An 18,591-nucleotide genomic window follows, 5' to 3' on the forward strand; every position below is an offset into this window, starting at 1 on the left:
AACGGGAAGGGAAGACAGGGAGAGCTGGGGAAGAAGAGGAGGAAGAGGATTTCAGAAAGAATTCCAGGGCAACTCCAGGACTGGCTTTCTCAGACCATTCCTGTTCTGAATTATTCAAGGCTGAGGGTTTTCCATCCACATGGAACTATCTCTAGAGAGGGAAACTTCAGTACCTCCCTTAGGAGTCTGTTCCAGGAGGCAACCATCGTAAAGGGAAGAAGTTCTTGCACGTCATTTTTTAACTCTTTCATGCTGTATTTTAAATCTGCGGCCCTTATTCCAGGTCTCTGGGGACATGGAAAATTCCTTCCACATTGGTCTCATAGGCCCTACCCAGGTTAGGTGGAGTTCTTTCAGGGTCCTTTCTCTGCTAGGAGTAGGAGTCTGAGGGTCTCTAGGATGGGCCAGCAGAGATGGGGCCCTCCAAACCCTGCTACAATGGGCAGAAATGTTCCTTGGGTCCCTTTACAGTAACTCTAAAGCATCTTCCTGCAGCCACTATTGGACTACTAGAGGAAAACTGTGGGAAAAAGGCAGTTTTTTCCTTTGACATATCCTCCAATTGAAGAAAACAACAGAGGGCTGAGATATCTTCCGACTGAAACAGTACATCTCAGGCCCTCACATCCCTGACTTTTCCTCTAGTGCCTGCTTACTCACTGTTCCACCATCTCATTTATCTCGCTGCTGATCCCTTTTCCACGTCCTATCTCTGGCCTGGAATGCCTTCCCACTCCATATACGACAAACCACCACTCTCCCCTGCTTTAAAGCCTTATTAAGGTCACATCTCCTCCAAGAGGCCTACCCTAATTAAGCCCTCTTTTCCCCAATTCCATCTCTTCTTCATCGTCTATCATCTTGGATCTGTGACCTTTGGGCAAATGATATTCGCCTTACCCTCCACCCCACAGCACTTATGTACATACCTAAAAATTATATATTATAAATAATTTATATAAATGTCTGTCTCCTCCTCTAGACTGTAAGCTCATTGTGGGCAGGGAATGTATCTACCAACTCTGTTGTCTTTCCCTTCCCAAGTGCTTAGTACAATGCTCTGCATACAATAAGCACTCAATAAATTGACTGATTGATTTTTTCCAAACTGTATCCCTTTCCTTTTTAAAATCCTAGCTCATGGCTCACCATCTTCACAAAGTTCCCCTTGATGAATCCCCACTACTCTCTAAGCTGCCAGCTCAATTTAGGGCCCACTCTTTCCATCAAGTCAGCCTAGTGACAACTATATCAAGCACCATGGTTTAGTAGATAGACCACAGGCCTGGGAGTCAGAAAGATCTGGGTTCTAATGAGTGGTGTTGTGCACAGAGCATGAGTTTGGGAGTCAGCGGGTTATGAGTTCTAATCCTGGCTCTGCCACTTGTCTGCTGTGTGACCTTGGGTAAGTCAATTCACTTCTTTTATCCTCAGTTACCTCATCTGTAAAAAAACGGGGATTAAGAGTGTGAGCCCAATTTGGGACAGGGACTGTGTCCAACCTGATTAATTTGTCTCTACCCCAGCACTTAGAACAGTGCTTGGCAAACAGTAGGTGCATAATAAGTACCAAAATTATTATTATTGATCGCAGCTCCACCACTTGTCTGCTGTGTGACCTTGGGCATGTCGCTTCACTTCTCTGGGCCTCAGTTATCTCATCTGTAAAATGGGGATTAAGACTGTGAGCCCCATGGGAACATGTGTCCAATCTGATTAACTTGTATCTACCCCAACACTTAGAACATTGCTTGGTACATAGTAAGTGCTTAATAAGTACCATAATAATAATTATTATTATTCATCTGGATCTCAGGTGACCTCTGCCTGGCTTGTCTGCCCTTCGGATGCTGGTCCCAGGCCTGAGCAAACTGGTGATCTCTACTGCTACTGCTCTCAGCCTGATGGGGGAAAAGCTTTCCCCTACCTGTCCAGGGGCAGAGACCCCCATGACTGGAGAATAAGACTTGGATGTGTCCTTTATCGAGGACCCCTACACATACTACAACCCAAGGAAGCTCAATATATAGCAGACTGAATAGGAGCTCTACTCCTTTGGGTGGAAACCTTGATCTGAATATAAGTCCCCAAACTGTTTTCTTCTTCATCATGACCTGCCTTCCCTGTCCCCCAAGTCTTTTTTTTAAGTAGCTGTTAGGTGTTTATTAGCAGCATGGCACAGTGGATAGAGCACGGGCCTGGCAGTCAGAAGGTCATGGGTTCTAAACCTGGTTCCACCACTTGTCTGCTGCATGACCTTGGGCAGGTCACTTCACTTCTCTGTGCTTCAGTTACCTCATCTGTAAAATGGGGGTTGAGACTGTGACCCCACCTGGGAGAGGGACTGAGTCCAACTCAATTTGCTTGTATCCACCCCAGCCCTTAGTACACTGCCTGGTACGTAGTAAGCACTTAAATACCACATTTATGTTCTAGGCACTGTAGTAAGCGCTAGAGTCTCCCTCATCTCCCAGTACAACCTAGCCTGCATGTTTTGCTCCTCTAACACCAGTCTACATACTATACCTCGATATGGTCTCTCAACATCAACTTTTTTTCTTAATGGTATTTACGCACTTACTACGTGCCAGGCACTGTATTAAGTGCTGGGGTAGATACAAACTAATCAGGCTGGACAAATGTCTTCATGGGGCTCACAGTCTAAATCCCTATTTTACAGATAGGATAACTGAGGTACAAAGAAGTGAACTGACTTGCCCAAGGTCATCCAGAAAAGGGTGGAGGCAGGATTAGAACCCAGGTCCTTCTGACTCCTAGGCCCATGCTCTATCCGCTAGACCACACTGTCCCTCAAATTCTGCCCCAAGAGCCCTGCAGTGGTTGAAGTCTCTGCCTCCCCTGCCGCCCTGGTCTGCCTTCTGGCCCCAGCCCACATCCCCCACGCAACAGGCGGCTTCGTGCTTGGGATGAGGTTTCGAAGCGGAGAGCAGATTCTATAAAATCAGGCCAGGCTGGCTTCTGGCAGACATGCTGAACCAATCTGGAAAGCGTGTTTGCTGCAGCCACTCTGACAACGAGGCCAAACAAACAGGCTAACTCAGTGTATTCCTTAAAAACGTATTTCTGAGCTGTGGCTTTTTTTTTATGTAAAACGTTTTTATTCTTCTGCCCTCTCAATATCAAATCTGGGTGTTACACAGCAACCAAAGAGTGGCCCGAGAGTTGCTTTTTCCAGGCCATTGACCAATAGGAACTAGTTGGTGAGGAGAAAAGGAAAAATGACCCATCTTGCTCTCCTTCGTCTGTTTCTCCCACTGGCCCCTGGATGACCTCTCTGGGGGTGGCTCTCCCTCGCTGGCCTGACTCGGGATGTCCCTGGAGTGGATAGCAGTGAATAGCAGGGAAGCTACGTGGCCTGCTGGATGGAGCCCGGACATGGAAGTCTGAAAGATTTGGGTTCCAATCCTGACTCTGCCACTCATCTGCTATGTGACCTGGGGAAAGCAATTTAACTTTTCTGTGCCTCAGTTACCTCATCTGTAAAATGGAGATTAAGATTGTGACAGATTAAGATTGTGACCCCCATGTGGGACATGGACTGTGTCCAACCTCTTTCCCTTGTACCTATCCCAGCACTTAGAACAATGCCTGGCACATAGTAATACCATTTAATAAACAAACAAAAATTGGTCACATAGTTGCGTGGTGACCTGCCTCCTTGGAGTTGGTTGGCTCCTGGGCAGGGGCAGCATTGGGGTCAACAACAAGCTGACTGGCTCCCACAGGGGTTCCAGACCAAACTGGACCCATCATCGGTGAGAAGCTGTGTGGCCTAGCAGAAAGAGCATGAGGCCTGGGACTCAGAGGACCAGCATTCTGATCCCAGACCTACCATGTGTCCAGGAGGCTTTCCCTGACTAAGCACTCCTTTCCTCTTCACCCACTCCATTCTACATCACCCTGACTTGCTCCTTTTATTCATCCCCTTTCCCAGCCTCACGGCACTTATGATCATATCTGTAATTTATTCATTTACACTAATTTCTGGCTCTCTCTCTAGACTGTAAATAGGCAGGGAATGTGCCTGTTTATTGTTATTTTGTACTCTCCCAAGTGCTTACTACAATCAATCAATCAATCAATCAATCGTATTTATTGAGCGCTTACTATGTGCAGAGCACTGTACTAAGCGCTTGGGAAGTACAAATTGGCATCACATAGAGACAGTCCCTACCCGATAGTGGGCTCACAGTCTAAAAGGGGGAGACAGAGAACAGAACCAAACATACCAACAAAATAAAATAAGTAGGATAGAAATGTACAAGTAAAATAAATAAATAAATAAATAAACAGAGTAATAAATATGTACAACCATATATACATATATACAGGTGCTGTGGGGAGGGGAAGGAGGTAAGGCGGGGGGATGGAGAGGGGGACGAGGGGGAGAGGAAAGAAGGGGCTCAATCTGGGAAGGCCTCCTGGAGGAGGTGAGCTCTCAGCAGGGCCTTGAAGGGAGGCAGAGAGCTAGCTTGGCGGATGGGCAGAGGGAGGGCATTCCAGGCCCGGGGGATGACGTGGGCCGGGGGTCGATGGCGGGACAGGCGAGAGCGAGGTACAGTGAGGAGATTAGTGGTGGAGGAGCGGAGGGTGCGGGCTGGGCAGTAGAAGGAGAGAAGGGAGGTGAGGTAGGAGGGGGGCGAGGTGATGGACAGCCTTGAAGCCCAGGGTGAGGAGTTTCTGCCTGATGCGCAGATTGATCGGTAGCCATTGGAGGTTTTTGAGGAGGGGAGTGATATGTCCAGAGCGTTTCTGGACAAAGATAATCCGGGCAGCAGCATGAAGTATGGATTGAAGTGGAGAGAGACACGAGGATGGGAGATCAGAGAGAAGGCTAGTGCAGTAGTCCAGACGGGATAGGATGAGAGCTTGAATTAGCAGGGTAGCGGTTTGGATGGAGAGGAAAGGGCGGATCTTGGCAATGTTGCGGAGCTGAGACCGGCAGGTTTTGGTGACGGCTTGGATGTGAGGGGTGAATGAGAGAGCGGAGTCGAGGATGACACCAAGGTTGCGGGCTTGTGAGACGGGAAGGATGGTAGTGCCGTCAACAGAGATGGGAAAGTCAGGGAGAGGACAAGGTTTGGGAGGGAAGACAAGGAGCTCAGTCTTCGACATGTTGAGCTTTAGGTGGCGGGCGGACATCCAGATGGAGATGTCCTGAAGGCAGGAGGAGATGCGAGCCTGGAGGGACAGTGCTCTGCACACAGTAAGTGATCAATAAATACAATTGATTGAATGAATGAAGTGTCTGCTGTGTGACCTTGGGTAAGTCACATCTTCTCTGGGCCTCAGTTACCTCATTTGTAAAATGGGGATTAAATCCTACTCCCTCCTAGTTAGACTGTGAGCCACACATGGGAAATGGATTATGTCCAACCTAATTAACTTGTATCTATCCCAGCGCGTAGTACAGTGCATGGCACACAGCAAGCACTTACTGAGACTACTACTACTAACAACAACAATAATAATAATAATGATAATCAATCGAATTTATTGGATGCTTACTATATGCAGAGCACTATGCTAAGCCCCTGTGAGAGTACAGTACATTAGTAGGACAACTCATTTCTGTCACTCTAAAGTCATTCAGCCGACCTTGTGCCTTCACAGTTCAAGTGAGTGGACCCACAAGTTTGTGTATCAAACACCTAGGCAATACCACAGGATCGTGTGTTGGATCAAGTAGGAAAAAAATGAAAAGGGTGAGGTGGTAGGAATACCCAATTCCTTGGAACGCAAGGAAAATGGGTGCCAAACACCTCTGGCTCAGCCTCTCTTTGATGCAAGACTGGGTGGCCTTTTGGAACAAAGCCCCAACTTCCCATCCTGCTGTGTAGACAGCATTTGTTGCTTCCCCTTTGGAAAAGTGCTGTCTGGACAACTTGCTGAGTGGGGTTCATATTTATTCCCAAATTGTTTGGGTCAGCACACTAATCTGCTTCTACTTCTGAGAAGCAGCCTGGCTCAATGGAAAGAGCCTGGGCTTGGGAGTCAGAGGTTATGGTTTTTAATCCCAGATCCGCCGCTTGTCAGCTGTGTGACTTTGGGCAAGTCACTTAACTTCTCTGTGCCTCAGTTACCTCATCTTTAAAATGGGGACTAAGACTGTGAACCCCACATGGGACAACCTGATTACTTTGTATCTACCCCAGCGCTTAAAACAGTGCTTGGCAAACAGTAAGTGCTTAACAAATGCCATCATCATCATTATATTATTATTAATAATAACAATCTTATTTCCTAAAAAGATAGGACCAATAGAGAAGCAGCGTGACCTAGTCGACAGAGCACAGGTCTGGGAGTCAGAATGAACTGGGTTCTAATCCTCGTTCTGCCACTCCTCTGCAATGTGACCCTGGGCAAGTCACTTAACTTCTCTGTACCTCAGTTCCCTCATCTGTAAAATGGGGATTAAGAGTGCGATCCCCATGTGGAACAGGTACTGTTTCCAACCTGATTAGCTTTTATCTATCCCAGTGCTCAGCCCAGTGTCTGGCATATAAGAAGCATTTAACAAATGCTCATTAAAAAAAAAAAAAAGAATTTCATGGGTGTCACGTGTATATATACAAGGCTGATGAAGGCCAGAGTGCATGAGTGTACAAGTCATTTACTAGAAGAGTGAGAGAGAGAGAGAGAGAGAGAGAGAGAGAGAGAGAGAGAGAGAGAAATGAAGGAGAGAGAAACATAGAAAGGGAGAGGGAGAAAGAGGGAGAAAAAGTACAGAGGCGTGTGTGTAGCTATCTATTTAAACAGATCTATAACTAAGGGTTAGGCCAACTAGATGTTTCCAATCTCTCTTTGTGTTTGTCTAATTTAGATTGTGACCTTAATGAGCACAGACCGTGTCCAATTTTACAGTCTGCATGGACCGTGGAACAATGTTCACGCTCAATAAATCTGAAACAATTACAAACTCCCATTTGATAGCTTCCAATACATTCGGCAAGGAATCTCTGACCTGATTTCGGAACTGCCCGGGGCCTTCTTAAATGAGGACCTCACCATCCTCTTCCCTACTGAGCAGCGTTTGAGCAGAAGCCCTGATATTCTCCATTCCAAAAATACCTAAAGTCATCCCATATGACACCATGGCTTCCCCAAACACAAGTAAAGGAATGAACTTGCTAAAATTAAACTACCGGGAAGGCACAGAAATAACTTCCAGGTTACCTGCCAGTGCTGATACAGACATGACTGAATTCAGTATTTTAAAACTTACCCCTAGTAATCTCCAAAGTGAAAAATTGCTTTCCTACGCCCAGCTCCCCTCTCAGGGAGGTCCCCAATCCCAGGGCCGTGCTACTGGTCTAGCATTTCCAGAGAGAAATCAACCAGCTCAACTTAGGGGAACTGCCAACAAAATACAATTCCTCTCCCATTGACCCCACACTTGTTCTTGGACCTCCCATTTATGGAACACTCTTACTACCGCCCAAGCCTTTTCATGAATACCTGCTATTTTATTTACTCTCTTCATACAGTAGGCAAGGAGCAGGGATTAGTCTTCCCATTTTATAGATGAGGAAACTGAGCAGTGTGGCCTAATGGAAAGAACACAGGTCTGCCTGCTGTGGGACCTACAGCAAGTGACTTAACTTCTCTGTGTCTCAGTTTCCTCATCTGTAAAATGGAGATTCAATCCCTGTTCTCCCTCCTACTTAGACTGTGAACCCCATGTGGGACAGGGCCTGGGTATTGATCCCAGTGCTTGGTACAATGCTTGCCACATAATATGGGCTTAATAAATACTATTATTATTATTCAGGGTTGCTCAGAGAGCCACTGGTGGTGATCCTCTAGACTGTAAGCTCATTATGGACAGGGAATGTGTTTGCTAATTGTTGTATTGTACTCTTCCAAGTGCTCTTGCGTAAAATAAGTGCTCAATAAATACCACTGACTGATTGGTGGCTGTCAGCCTGGTCCTCCTTTGAGTAGTCCATCCTTACATTGTCTCTCACCCAAGGACCACTTCACAGAGCAGTCAGGGCCCAGCTCCCTGCTCCAGAGACCAGGGGGGGCAGAGCACAGGATGGGAGCTGGGTTGAGGAGGGAATTTGCACCAATTCTTTCTCCCCTGAAAACACAGTGTCTCCCCAATCCAGCCCTGCAGGTCCTACCCCTCTAGGATCCTCTAGTCATCCTGTCCTAAAAGGAAGAGTGGGTTTGGGGGTCTGGGGTACCCGCTTCCCTCCCTGAGCCAAGCTGTGTGGCATTACCCAGGGGTCCTGGTCTTAGGCAACTACCATCACTGTTTGGACAGGATGAGAAGAGGAGCAGGATTCGAGCTTGGGAACCGAGACAGGTTAGCAGACAACCCAGGACAGGATGATGACACCATCCTCTCTCCACCATTCTTCCTCCAATGACCCCCAAACCCCAAATATGACCCTGAGCTTGGCTCAGGACTAATTGTGGTCTCCTTGGGATTTTCTGAAAGCAGTACGGTTGTCCCAGAGGAAAAGAAGGGTTGGTCTGGCTCTGGCAGTGAAGGTAGCTAAAGGAAATTATTCTTTAGCATGGGTGAGTTGTTCACCGATCAAGGACATCAACCAATTGGGGCTAGACGTAGCCTAGAAGCAGAGTGGCCTAGAGGAAAGAGCACGGGCCAGAGAGTCAGAGGATGTGGGTTTCAATTCCAGCTCTGCCACTTGTCTGCTATGTGACTTTGGGTGAGTCATTTAACTTCTCTGTGCCTCAGTTCCCACAACTGCAAAATGGGGATTCAATATCTGTTCTCCCTCCTACTTAGGCTGTGAGCCCAATGTGGGACCTGATCATTTTGTATGTGTCCCACTGCTCAGAACAGTGCTTGGTACATAATAAGTTCTTAACATATACCACAATTAGATGGTGAGGTGGGTGATGAGAGGAGGGAGAATACCTCTCCACTTGGATTAAAGCTGGTGTTATTTCCCTTCGGAGCCCCAGCCAAAGCTGCTTGCTGGAGTAGTGGATCAGGGTGACTCCTTAGAGAGAATCAGGCTGATGGCAGGGGAACTGTCTATTCATTTATTTTCAAGTCAGAAGTAGTGCTGGAGATCTGACACTCCAAGACAGAGGATCCCTGAGCTTTTGGCAGAGATTTCTGGGATTCCTTGCTATCTCTCCTCCAGCTTCTTTGCTGTTCTTCCTCACGGATAACAATAAGGACAGTGATAATAATTATGACATTTATTAAGTGCTTACTAGGCAACAAGCACTTTGCTAATGCTGGGGTAGAGACAAGATAATGAGATAATAATAATGATGGCATTTGTTAAGCACTTACTATGTGCCCAGCACTGTTGTAAGGCCTGGGGTAGATACAAAGTAATCAGATTGTCCCACGTGGGGCTCACAGTTTTAATCCCCATTTTATAGATGAGGTAACTGAAGCACAGAGAAGTTAAGTGACTTGCCCAAGTTCACACAGAAGACAAGGGGCTGAGCAAGGATTAGAACCTACAACCTCTGACTCCCAACCCAGGCTCTTTCCTCTAAGCCATTCTGCTTCTATATGCCACGCTGCTGCTTCTGTGATCAGCACAGTCCCTGTCCAACACAGGGATCACAGTCTAAGAAGGAGGAAGAACATATATTTTATCCCTATTTTACAGAAGAGGAAATTTCGGCACAGAGAGGTTAAGTGACTTGCCCATGGCCATTCAGCAGACAAGTGACTAGAACCCTTCTCTCCTGATTTCAGGCCCGTGTTCTTCCCACTGGACCATGCTGGCTTCATAATAATGGGGGACTGAAAAGAAAAAGAGAGGGAAAAAAAGTGAAAGGACAAGTTTCCATGAAGTAATTGTAAGGTTTTGTCTTTACAAGTGCCAGAGGAGAGACTGCACAGTGTATACAGGGATCATGCAGATGACACGCAAAGTCGCTCGACCCCTCCACCTCTATGGGGTCTCCAGGGAAATCCTATGGGGAAGTGCAGGCTGGTGAGGTGCATTGGGTGGGGGTGGGAGGTGTCTGTGTATTTGCTGAGTGCTTACTGTGTGCAAAGCACTGCACTAAGCACTTCAGAGAGTACAATATAACAATAAACAGACACATTTCCTTCCCACTTCGAGTTCATAGTCTACAGGAGGAGACAGATATTGATAAACAAAACTAAATAGATAAGTAAAGATTAAAGATATATAGATAAGGGCCGTGAGGCTGGGAGTGGGGATGCATGAAGGGAGCAAGTCAGGGTGATGCAGAAGGGAGGGGGTGAAAAGGAGAGGAGGGATTTAGTCAAGGAAGGCTTCTCGGGGGAGATGTGCCTTCAATAAGGCTTTGTGGGGGAGAGTAACTGTCTGTCAGATATGAGGAGGGAAGGCATTTAGGCAGGATGTGGGGGAAAGGATGGTGGCAAGACAGACTCTGCTGGGGGGTCTGTATTTGCTGGGTATCATCCCCCTGAGGTGTGAAAAGGAACACTGATCAAACTAGAAAACTGGATTGTTCCAAAGTGTCCCTCTCCCTCCTGCAGAGTCAGCCACTAGGTAGGGGATAGCCTGCCCACTCCAAAAAATGACGCCTGTTCTCTCATTCACTACTCTTAAGGCTAACACACTTGCTGATGGGGTCCATCTTGTCCCATTATCTGCCTATCTTCAGCAAGAATTCAACAAGGGAGAATTTTTTGTGGGGAAGAAAACATGGCTGAACGCCCCGGATGAGGGAGAGAAACAGTGTGGTCCAGTGGAGAGTGTAGAGGCCTGGAACTTGGAAGAACTGGATTCTAACCGGACTCCACCCTTGCACTGCTGTGTGACCTTGGGCAAATCACTTAATTCTCTGTGCCTCAGTTTCCTCATCTTAAAAATGGGGATAAGGTATATATACTCCCTCCTCTAGAGGCTGGGAGCCCACAAAGATAATAGTAATAGTAATAATAATAATAATGGTATTTATTACTATGTGGCAAGCACTGTTCTAAGTGCTGGGGCAGATATAAGGTAATCAGTTGTCCCACGTGGGGCGTGAGCCTTCATCCCCACTTTACAGATAAGGTAACTGAGGCACAGAGAAGTTAAGTGACTTGCCCAAAGTCACACAGCTGATAAGTGCGGAGCCAGGATCAGAACCCACGACCTCTGACTCCCAAGTCCAGGCTCTTTCCACTAAGCCATGAACCAGAGGGGTGAATGGCCAGAGCATAAAGGACAGAGTGGACTGCCCAAAAATAATAATAATAATGATAATTGTGTTATTTGTTAAGATCTTACTATGTACCAGGCACCATACTAAGTGATGGAGTAGATACAAGGTAATCAGGTTGTACACAGTCCCTGCCCCACATAGGGCTTGCAGTCTTATAACCATTTAACAGATGAGGTAACTGAAGCACAGAGAAGTTAAGTGACTTGTCCAAGGTCACACAACAGATGAGTGGAGGAGCCAAGATTAGAACACTTCTGACTCCCAGGCCCGTGGTCTATCTACTATGCAATGCTGCTTCTCAAGCAGTTGCTACAGTCCACTTGCCTCACTGGCCCCTGTCCAGTGGTGAGAACCAACAAGCACCTGAATAGGAGCCTCAAAATCACGATCCACAGAGTTGGGCTACTGGAAGCATCAAACCATGGGCGAAATGCGCTAAAAACCTTGAATGGATGGTTCGAATTTAGGGTGGAGGGGCCTTCTGACACTGGTGTTTCACAGAAGCTGTGCTCCAGCACACATATTTCAGACAACTGTTCTCAAATAAGGCCACTCTGGATTTCAACAGAAAGACGCAGAAAAATACAGAGACAGGTCATCAGGCCAGGACAGAAAGACAGAGGAGAGAGACACAGAATGAAATGGAGAAGAAATATATGCATGATCATTGGTTTGTGATAGATTTTCACCATTAGCCTGATTGTTGAAAGATTCAGCCAACACAACAGGTTCATTTAGTCCCACTGCTTCAGGCATTTTGGAAAGTTAACCTAGAGGATGTGGTCTGGCCTTGGTACAACACATGGCTCAGACGTGTCCGGAAGCCACTGCTGCTCCTGGAAAGACAGGCCGGGCCTTTCCAGAGTTCCCATTGACCAGCCCACACAATCGGGGTAGAAAAGGCTCCTTCACCATGCAACCAGCTCCAGCACTCGGACAGAGCCTGTTGCCATTCCCATGACTAGTAATAATAATAATAACTATGGCATTTGTTAAGTGTTTACTATGTGTCAAGGACTGATCTAAGCATTGGGATAGATACAAGTTGATCAAGTTAGATGCAGTCCCTGTTCCCCATGAGACTTATACTCTTAATCCCTGTTTTATGGATGAGGTAATTGAGGCCTAGAAGTGAAGTGACTTGCCCAAGGTCACACAGTGGTCACATGGAGGAGTCAGGCTTAGCCCTCAAACCCTTCTGACTCCCAGGTCCATGCTCTATCTATAATAATAATGACATTTATTAAGCGTTTATGATGTGCAAAGCACTGTTTTAAGTGCTGGGGAGGTTACAAGGTGATCAGGTTGTCCTGGGGGGGGGGGGGGGCTCACAGTCTTAATGCCCATTTTACAGGTGAGGTAACTGAGGCACAGAGAAGTTAAGTGACTTGCCCAAAGTCACACAGCTGACAATTGGCAGAGCCGGGATTTGAACGCATGACCTCTGACTCCAAAGCCCATGCTCTTTCCACTGAGCCACGCTGCTTTCTCCATGGCAGGACTAGCATCCTTCCCCTTCCCTGCCAGCGAAAACCTCTACCACCTGCCACCCAGCAGGAGGTCCTATGGCTGGGGATGCCCGGCCTCATTATATACCAGAAGTCCTCTCTGGCAGCATCAAGGGAATGACAGCATGGTGGGAAATGGTCCCGAGGTGGGAGAGGGCCCTGTCTTTACCCTGTAACACAATCTGATATTCCAAAAGTGAACAGTTCATCGTGTCCCAGAACGCTTTTTATTAGAAACCATTTTCCACACAATAGAACTGCTCCAACACCACAGTTGATGAAACACAAAAATCAATTTGGAGAAGGGAGTCCTACTCTCTCGTGACAATGCAGGTTGCCTTAATAGGATGGTAGGTTGATGTCTGTTCATATACCACAGTCAATCTTAAGGAGAAAAAGGCTCCAGGGCTGCCAGAGTCTTTGTACATTTGAAACAGTTAAGTGTAAGCTTCTTGAACGTAGGGATTGTGTCTTTTAGAGAAGGTAGCATGGTCTAATGGAAAGAGCCCAGGTCTGGAAGTCAGAGGACACAGGTTCTAATCTCGGCTCCACCACTTGCTTGCTGTGACACCTCGGGCAAGGCACTTCACTTCTCCATGCCTCAATTTCCTCATCTGTAAAATGGAGATTCAATACCTGATCTCTCTCCTACAGAGACTGTGAGCCCCAAATGGGTTAGGGACTTGCATCCAAACTGATTAATTTGTATCTAACCCATAGCTTAGAACAGCGCTTGACACATAGTAAGCAATTACCAAATACCATTATTATTATTATTATTATTATTCCTCTACTGCCCTCTCCCAGGTGAGGAGTAGAGTACTCTGTAGCAAGCAGGCACTCAATCAAAACTTGTGTTTGAATGACTGGCTGAATCGTCTGCCTGGAACCCAGCAAGGAGATGGGTAGTTCATCGTAGGTCATCAATTAATCAATCAAACATATTTCCTGAGAACTTACTGTGGGCAGAACATTGTATTCAGGGTTTGGGAAAGTCCAGTATAACAGAGTTAGTAGATATGTTCCCTGCCCACAAACAGCTTACAGTATAGAAGGTCAGAAATAGCCAAAGGATGTCTTCCTTCTCACTCTCTCTCTCTCTCTCTCTCTAAGAGTGTTCAGACCCTCCTTGATTCCCACTCCAAGGGACAATGCCTTAGTAGTGGACATGCACAATTTCCAAGGAATAAGTGAAGACTGCCTCTGGAACACAGGAGAGAAAGGGAGGCAGGAGAAGGGAACTTGGTAGATCTGAACTCTCAAAACTAAGTCAATCACTCCCCAGATGTGGCCAAGCCACTTTTCCTCACATTGTCTTGACCCACCCCATCTGAAGAATGGAGAGTAGAGAAACAGTATGGCCTAGTGGAAAAGATTACGGGTCTGGGAGTCAGAGTACCTGGTTCTAATCCCAGATCTGCCAATTACCCAATTACTTGCTGTGTGACCTTGGGCAAATTACTTAACTTCTCTGTGCCTCAGTTTCTCAACTGTGAGCTCCCAAGTGGGAAAGGGACTGTGTTCGACCTAATTAACTTGTACCTACCCAAGAGTTTAGAACAGTGTTTGGCATATACTAAACACTTAACCTCTCCACCAGATGACCTCCCTGGGAAAATGAAACAGATAAATGCGCATGAAGGGAAAGACTTCGGATGCACATGCGAACTAGTTCTCATACGCATATTTTTGTACCCTCACACTCATCCTTTAGCGATGGCCAAAACTGACTGCCAGAGGAGAGGGTTCAACTCAGGTGTGTGGTTCGATGCAGACTTCACAATCTGTGGGTTCAGCCTTTGTGATAAAAATGCATGGACAGGCTAGGAGCTGTGTCAGGTCCCCCAGGATTTGTCAGGTTCACTGGCATCTCAAGAACTTTCAAGAGAGTTTCAAAAATTTTAAATGAATCAAATTCAAATGCCTGCTCATATGCTCCAAGGTGCGCTATGGACTTGAATCAAAAATGTCTCCATGGCTGTATCCTTGGGCAAGTCACTTCTCTGGGCCTCGGCTACCTCATCTGTAAAATGGGATTAAGGCTGGGAGCCCCATGTGGGACATGGACTTTATCCAAACTGAATAGCTTGTATCTACCCTAGGTCTGAGAACAGTGCCTGGCCCATGGTAAGAACTTTACCACTATTGTTATTATTAATATTATTGTTACTACTCTGGGCTTCTCCATCCAAGTTCCTGCTGGGACTGACATGCCAACTACTGGATCCCTCCCAGGAATACTTAGTATAGTTCCCCTGCGGAAACCCTCTGAACTAGCTGAGGGTATGATCTATCTTTGGACTTGTTTTCGGATCTCTGAGCACCAATCTAAAGCAATTTCTTTTGCTCTCTGATCCTTTTACATCAGTCTCATGGGTGAGAGCTAACATCTTGTTTTCTCTAATGGGAACTTTGGGTGACAGTCAAGTTCCAGCCGATTGCAAGTGAAAACAGCTTTCAGGTTGGGAGCTGGTTGGGGAGAAGAATCATTAGAGGCTTCTGCTGAATCTGGGGCAGTAGTTTTGGACATCTGCTAGGGGGAAGTCTCCTCTCCAGTGGCATTTCTGCTACTGCCCTCTCTTCTCCTTCCTACTAACCATGGTTACCAGCTAGCAGGTCTTTCTCTGCCTCTCTGAGGGTCCTGCCCCTCCAGTGGAGGACTGGGTACAGGGAATAATAATAATAATGATAATAATAATTGTAGTATTTGTTAATCACTTACTATGTGTCAGGCACTGTACTAAACGCTGGAATGGATACACACAAATTGGGTAGAATATAGTCCCTGTCCCATGTGGGGCCCACAATCTCGATTCCCATTTTAAAGATGAGGTAACTGAGGCACAGAGAAGTCAGGTGACTTGCCTTAGGTCACAAAGCAGACAGGTGGCAGAGTCAAGATTGGAACCCATAACCTTCTGACTTCCAGGCTTGTGCTCTATCCACTACAACATGCTAGAATGATCAGGGCTGGAGTGGTAGTGGGAGTACAAGAAGCTTCAGTGGGAGCAATGCTGACAGGTGTATGACATCCCAGTGCCATAAAACAAATCGTTCTCCACCCCAAATCCATGTGGGTGGGTGGCGGTGGCGGGTGGGTGGGTGTGTGTGTTTGTGTGTGTGTGTGTGTGTGCATGTGTGCATGCAGGGGAGTGAAGGCAGGTGTATTTGTATGCTGTTTGGTTGGTCTGGTCTACACTATTACAAAGCACAGAATCAGTCACCTCTGGTGACAAAACAGTCCCTCCAGAAATATGGTGCCTGTACCTACTTAACTGCCACCACCACTCCTGGGTAATTGATCAATCAGTCAATGGTACCTATTGAGCATTACTATGGGCAGACCACTGTTCTAAGCATTTGGGAGCGTACAAGAGAATAAACAGACATTTTTCCAGGCAATGAAGAAGAGGCCCTCAAGGCTCTGAAGTGGTTCCCATAAGGAAAAGAGCCAAAACTCGGATGTCTCATTCAGAGTTCTACTGAAGAATGAGGATGTTTCACTGAGGCAAAATATTCTGCAGCACTGCTCAAATGCTAATCTTGCATACCCACTGCCATTAGTATTTTAGGCCAGAAATATAATCATCATCATCATCATACTTGTTAAGTGCTTACTATGTTCCATGCGTTTTACTAAACTCAGGGGTAAATTAAAGATAATGAGGTTGGACACACTCTCTGTCCCGCATGGGGATCACAGTCTAAGTAGGAGGGAGGCTAGGCGTTGAATCTCCATTTTACAGAGGAGGAAACTGAGGCACAGAACAGTTAAATGACCTGCTCAAGTTCACACAGCAGGCAAGTAACAGAGCTGGTATTTAGAACTTGACTTTCTGACTCTCAGGCCCACGCTATTTCTGCTAAGCCACGTGAATAGTAATAGTGGTTGTTTTAATTTTTTAATAGGGGTAGCTAAGTTTAAGTGAATCATGTGTGTGTGTATGTTTTAGTAAAAGTAATGTGGGTATGAGTATGTGTGCGATCCCGGAACTCTCACTGTTTATCTACAGTAAGGGAGCTTTCCAAGATAAATCTTCATGACAACACCCACTCAGATGGAATTTAACTAGTTCCTGAAACACAATCTGGGTGGGAAGATCTCAACAGGCTCAGGGAGGGGAAAGTCATTATCAACCAGTATTTATCGAGCCCTCCCAGGTGTGTAGCACTGCACTAAGCTGTCCACAAAGAGGGTAAAGTGGGGACTGGCCCCTACCCAGAATCCAATCGCTGACTGGCTCAGCCTGCCTTTTCTGAGTGGGGCTGGGACATTCCTTGGGGAAGCAGCATGGCTCAGTGGAAAGAGCACGGGCTTTGGAGTCAGAGGTCATGGGTTCAAATTCCGGCTCCACCACTTGTCAGCTGTGTGGCTTTGGGCAAGTCATTTAACTTCTCTGTGCCTCAGTTCCCTCATCTGTAAAATGGGGATTAAGACTGTGAGCCCCCCGTGGGACAACTTCATCACCTTGTAACCTCCCCAGCGCTTAGAACAGTGCTTTGCACATAGTAAGCACTTAATAAATGCTATCATTATTATCATTATTATTAGCAAGTGAAGGAACTCTCTATGTTTTATCCGTTGAATTTATACTGCACAGTAAAATTCCATGCCACCACTTCATGTGTTGAATAAATTCCGAGCCCAATTCGACCCCGGAAGTCTTTCTGAAATGAATGTAAAAGAAAGCCATGAGCATACTCTCCAAAGCACTTAGTACAGTGCTCTGCACACAGTCATCGCTCAATAAATATGACTGGTCAATTGATTGATTCATCAAGTCTAGGACGTCTCCTGGCCTACTGTAGCCTATATGCCTGCACTTCCAACTTCTCTTTCCTCCTGGGTACTGCATTTCCTCTAAAAATGGTGACACAGATGGGTGTATCGATGGGCACTGCAGTAGCAGGGAAGGGGGTTGGCGGGGAGGTGGCGCTTCCATGGAGCCATGGTCCCTGTTCTAAACTTTCTCACCAGGGCAGCCTCAGTTTCCTCAGCTATAAAACAGGGTTGAAATCTCAGTTCTCCTTTCCTCTCAGACTACAGGTCAAATGTGTGACAGGGACAGTGTCTGACGTGATTTATCTCACATGTACCCCAGGTTTCATTGCTAGGCACATAGAAAACACTTATATATGATTATTATTATTGTTGTTGTTATTATTAATGATTATTATTGTCACACTGGGAGGCAAAGCCCAAATGCTAAGCATTATTTAGGAATACTGAGATCCTTGTGGCTGAGAAGGGTACGGTTTCTCACTTTGTTGACTCACATTGGCTGCCGGACTGCCAAAAATACAATGGATTACTGGGATACTGGCCCTGCTAGGAACCAGGAGTCAGCGAGGAGAGGATGAGTCTGCCCTGCCGATGAGAAGCCTCTAGAGACTAAGCTGGCTGAAACCCGTTAGCCCAGGCCTGAGTGGCCAATCTCAGCAGTCTCTGGGCAACGCCTTCTGAGCTTCCTCTGAGGCCCAGGCAACTCCAGGGGGAATTCTGCCAAGCTAGTGGCTGGCAGGCTGAGAGGTGTAGGAAGGAATAAGGAAATGAGAAACTCTAAGCATGTCTGGCCTACCTCCGGTCGTTTCTCCTCCTCCTGAACAATTTTTTGGTATGGGCAATTTCTGCTTCATGAGGCAGAGGATGATATCCCTGTGACAGAAACAAAAGAAAACAAAAGCATTGCCAATTAACAATGTTAGCAAGATCAGAGCTCCCTTTCTCAGCCACGGCATCTGAGCTGAGGCTCCCCCCATCCTCCCTGCTGTGGGAGAGAATGATCGCAGGCATGTCCGATCAAAAAAACAACAACAACACAATCCGCATCCAAGCAAGGGAAAGTTTTCCAGACTTGCACGTCAATAACCATAACAAAACTCGAACCCAGAAAATGTTCTGCTTAGGAAAAACATT

At 46.5% G+C, this 18,591-nt stretch overlaps 1 protein-coding gene across 3 annotated transcripts in view; it reads right to left on the reverse strand.

The window, feature by feature from the left end:
* The window catches only part of CTIF (cap binding complex dependent translation initiation factor), a 385,876-nt gene that overhangs the window by 179,892 nt on the left and 187,393 nt on the right, over positions 1-18,591 (reverse strand). For all 3 annotated transcript variants that reach the window (XM_038743775.1, XM_038743777.1, XM_038743774.1), the window contains exon 7: positions 18,254-18,330. In XM_038743775.1, the coding sequence (XP_038599703.1) occupies positions 18,254-18,330 (77 nt within the window). The remainder of the gene's footprint in view (positions 1-18,253; positions 18,331-18,591) is intronic.

Source organism: Tachyglossus aculeatus, chromosome 3, assembly GCF_015852505.1.
Source record: "Tachyglossus aculeatus isolate mTacAcu1 chromosome 3, mTacAcu1.pri, whole genome shotgun sequence".
Lineage (NCBI taxonomy): Eukaryota > Metazoa > Chordata > Mammalia > Monotremata > Tachyglossidae > Tachyglossus > Tachyglossus aculeatus.